Source organism: Elephas maximus, chromosome 2 (assembly GCF_024166365.1).
Source record: "Elephas maximus indicus isolate mEleMax1 chromosome 2, mEleMax1 primary haplotype, whole genome shotgun sequence".
NCBI lineage: Eukaryota > Metazoa > Chordata > Mammalia > Proboscidea > Elephantidae > Elephas > Elephas maximus.
In genome coordinates, this window is record NC_064820.1 from 74,811,042 (window position 1) to 74,815,715 (window position 4,674).

General features: G+C 38.7%; 1 protein-coding gene across 2 annotated transcripts in view; it reads left to right on the forward strand.

Annotated features, from left to right (window-relative positions):
- RAD17 (RAD17 checkpoint clamp loader component) overlaps positions 1-4,592 on the forward strand; it is a 47,684-nt gene extending 43,092 nt beyond the window's left edge. For both annotated transcript variants that reach the window (XM_049864996.1, XM_049864990.1), the window contains exon 17: positions 3,826-4,592. In XM_049864996.1, the coding sequence (XP_049720953.1) occupies positions 3,826-4,090 (265 nt within the window). In that variant the 3' untranslated portion in view covers positions 4,091-4,592. The remainder of the gene's footprint in view (positions 1-3,825) is intronic.
- The last annotated feature ends 82 nt before the right edge of the window (positions 4,593-4,674 follow it).

A 4,674-nucleotide genomic window follows, 5' to 3' on the forward strand; every position in this document is an offset into this window, starting at 1 on the left:
ATGCAAAAATCCTCAGCAAAATTCCAGCCAATAGAATCCAACAACACATCAAAAAAATAATTCACCCTGATCAAGTGGGATTTATACCAGGTATGCAAGGCTGGTTTAATATCAGAAAAACCATTAATGTAATCCATCACATAAATAAAACAAAAGATAAAAATCACATGATCTTGTCAATTGATGCAGAAAAGGCATTTGACAAAGTCCAACACCCATTTATGATAAGAACTCTTACCAAAATAGGAATTGAAGGAAAATTCCTCAACATAATAAAGGGCATCTATGCAAAGCCAACAGCCAATATCACTCTAAATGGAGAGAACCTGAAAGCATTTCCCTTGAGAACGGGAACCAGACAAGGATGCCCTCTATCACCGCTTTTATTCAACATCGTACTTGAAGTCCTAGCCAGGGCACTTAGGCTAGACAAAGAAATAAAGGGTATCCGGATTGGCAAGGAGGAAGTAAAGTTATCACTATTTGCAGATGACATGATCTTATACACAGAAAACCCTAAGGAATCCTCCAGAAAACTACTGAAACTAATAGAAGAGTTTGGCAGAGTCTCAGGTTATAAAATAAACATACAAAAATCACTTCGATTCCTCTACATCAACAAAAAGAGCACCGAAGAGGAAATAACCAAATCAATACCATTCACAGTAGCCCCCAAGAAGATAAAATACTTAGGAATAAATCTTACCAAGGATGTAAAAGACCTATACAAAGAAAACTACAAAGCTCTACTACAAGAAATTCAAAAGGACATACTTAAGTGGAAAAATATACCTTGCTCATGGATAGGAAGACTTAACATAGTAAAAATGTCTATTCTACCAAAAGCCATCTATACATATAACGCACTTCCGATCCAAATTCCAATGTCATATTTTAAGGGGATAGAGAAACAAATCACCAATTTCATATGGAAGGGAAAGAAGCCCCGGATAAGCAAAGCATTACTGAAAAAGAAGAAGAAAGTGGGAGGCCTCACTCTACCTGATTTCACAACCTATTATACAGCCACAGTAGTCAAAACAGCCTGGTACTGGTACAACAACAGGCACACAGACCAATGGAAGAGAATTGAGAATCCAGATATAAATCCATCCACGTATGAGCAGCTTATATTTGACAAAGGACCAGTGTCAGTTAATTGGGGAAAAGATAGTCTTTTTAACAAATGGTGCCGGCATAACTGGATATCCATTTGCAAAAGAATGAAATAGGACCCATACCTCACACCATGCACAAAAACTAACTCCAAGTGGATCAAAGACCTAAACATAAAGACTAAAACTGTAAAGATCATGGAAGAAAAAATAGGGACAACCTTAGGAGCCCTAATACAAGGCATAAACAGAATACAAAACATTACCAAAAATGACAAAGAGAAACCAGATAACTGGGAGCTCCTAAAAATCAAACACCTGTGCTCATCTAAAGACTTCACCAAAAGAGTAAAAAGACCACGTACAGACTGGGAAAGAATTTTCAGCTATGACATCTCAGACCAGCGCCTGATCTCTAAAATCTACAGGATTCTGTCAAAACTCAACCACAAAAAGACAAACAACCCAATCAAGAAGTGGGCAAAGGATATGAACACACATTTCACTAAAGAAGATATTCAGGCAGCCAACAGATACATGAGAAAATGCTCCCGATCATTAGCCATTAGAGAAATGCAAATTAAAACTACGATGAGATTCCATCTCACACCAGCAAGGCTGGCATTAATCCAAAAAACACAAAATAATAAATGTTGGAGAGGCTGCGGAGAGATTGGAACTCTTATACACTGCTGGTGGGAATGTAAAATGGTACAACCACTTTGGAAATCTATCTGGCGTTATCTTAAACAGTTAGAGATAGAACTACCATACAACCCAGAAATCCCACTCCTCAGAATATACCCTAGAGATACAAGAGCCTTCACACAAACAGATATATGCACACCCATGTTTATTGCAGCTCTGTTTACAATAGCAAAAAGCTGGAAGCAACCAAGGTGTCCGTCAACGGATGAATGGGTAAATAAATTGTGGTATATTCACACAATGGAATACTACACATCGATAAAGAACAGTAACGACTCATCTGTGAAACATTTCATAACATGGAGGAACCTGGAAGGCATTATGCTGAGCGAAATGAGTCAGAGGCAAAAGGACAAATATTGTATAAGACCACTATTATAAGATCTTGAGAAATAGAAAAAACGGAGAAGAACACATACTTTTGTGGTTACGAAGGGGGGAGGGAGGGAGGGAGAGGGTTTTTTATTGATCAATCAGTAGATAAGAACTGCTTTGGGTGAAGGGAAAGACAACACTCAATACATGGAAGGTCAGCTCAATTGGACTGGACCAAAAGCAAAGAAGTTTCCTGGATAAAATGAATGCTTCAAAGGTCAGCGGAGCAGGGCCGGGGGTCTGGGCAACATGGTTTGAGGGGACTTCTAAGTCAATTGGCAAAATAATTCTATTATGAAAACATTCTGCATCCCACTTTGAAATGTGGCGTCTGGAGTCTTAAATGCTAACAAGCGGCCATCTAAGATGCATCAATTGGTCTCAACCCACCTGGAGCAAAGGAAAATGAAGAACACCAAGGTCACACGACAACTAAGAGCCCAAGAGACAGAAAGGACCACATGAACCAGAGACCTACATCATCCTGAGACCAGAAGAACTAGTTGGTGCCCGGCCACAATCAATGTCTGCCCTGACAGGGAGCACAACAGAGAACTCCTGAGGGAGCAGGAGATCAGTGGGATGCAGACCCCAAATTCTCATAAAAAGACCATACTTAATGGTCTGACTGAGACTAGAGGAATCCCGGCAGCAATGCTCCCCAGACCTTCTGTTGGCACAGGACAGGAACCATCCCTGAAGACAACTTATCAGACATGAAAGGGACTGGTCAGCGGCGGGGAGAGAGATGCTGATGAAGAGTGAGCTCATTAAATCAGGTGGACACTTAAAAAAAAAAAAAAGAAGGGGGTGCAGGCCACATCCCAGGGAAGCTCCCTTTACATTGGATCAGGGATGTGACCTTAGTAAGGGTGTTACAATCCCACCCTAATCCTCCTTAACATAATCTAATCTTGCCTCATTAACCACAGGTAGAGATTAGGATTTGTAACACATAGAAAAATTATATTAATCACAAAATGGAGGCCAGCCACACAATACTGGGAATCATGGCCTAACTAAGTTGACACATATTTTTAGGAAACACAGTTCAATCCATGACAAGTGAGTTCACACATTTTGAGGCCTTTGTTCTGTATTACTAGATGGTTTCCAAAAATATTTTACAAACTTCATGCTTACTTACATCGTATGAGTATGCTCTGTGCTCCTAAATCCAAGACTGGGTTTTATAGTTGTAAAAGGATCTTTGCCAGTTTAGAAGATGAAAAAAGTAGCTCATTATTTTAATTGCATTTTTTAAATAACATATTAGGTTGAATAATTTATTTAGCAATGATTTATATTTCTTTTGCAAGTTCTCTACTCATGTTTCTGTGCCTATTTTTTAATTACATTTAATTTTTTCTTTTTAATTTATAAGAGCTTTTTATTGTCACTAATTAACCCTTTGTATTTGAAGTTGTAAGGATGTATTCATAGCTTGTATTTACCTTGTAGTTTTATTTATATTGTTAAACTAAAGGGCCTGCTTAGGCAGTGAGCACAGTGAAGGTAGATGGAAGGCCAGAGGAGATGAATTTATAATCATCACACTCATGGTTTAATTTAACAGAATCTCCTCTTTTGGTTGTTATTATTAATGCCTGCATTATGAATCTGACAGATTGAAAATGGAAGCCCTGACTGACAGAGAGCATGGAATGATAGATCTTGACGGCGGAGATGAAGTCCAGCTTAATGGAGGGCAGCCTGCAGAGGAAGCGCAGGGCGCATCCCCTCAGACCACAGAACCTGAAGCCTGGTCTCTCCCTTTGAGTCAGAACAGCGGGAGTGAACTCCCTGCCAGCCAGCCCCAGCCCTTTTCAGCCCTAGGAGACATGGAAGAAGAAGACATGGTCATAGAAGACTATGAGAGTGATGAGACATAGAAACCAGCCTGCCAGTCAGATTGCTGCTTGACAGATTTGTTTCAGTTGTATTCATTGAACTGTCAACAGAGTTAATATACGTTTCAGGTGAATTATACACACACTGTTAATTCTTCCCTCTTGTAGTATTTCATCACAAGGAACTAACCCCTCTGTCATCTTGAAGTAAATAGAAGATCAAGCCTTCATGTAATCTCTTAATTTTTCTCTAGTATTTATTTAGTCTTGTGTACAGAGAAGAGGTCAGTGCATATGGAGTGTGTTTGAATGTTACGCCAAATCAGAAAATGTGAAAGAATAATTCAGAATGTGAAGACTTTATAGGAGGTTGTAAATATGAATTATAAAACAGTTTGGGCTGCAATTATGAGTGTAAATAAACTCTGTGCCTTATTTACAGTTACTCTATGGTCTCTAGGTTCTAAGATATCATTTTTTACATTGTACGGTGGAATATTTCAGATACATTTTGGAAAATATTTACATAATTTATATCAAAATTAAAATGCTGAATTTCATTTTGTTTCTCCTATCTTTTAACATTTACCTACATGCACTAGCAGAGCCATGGTGGAGAAGTGGTT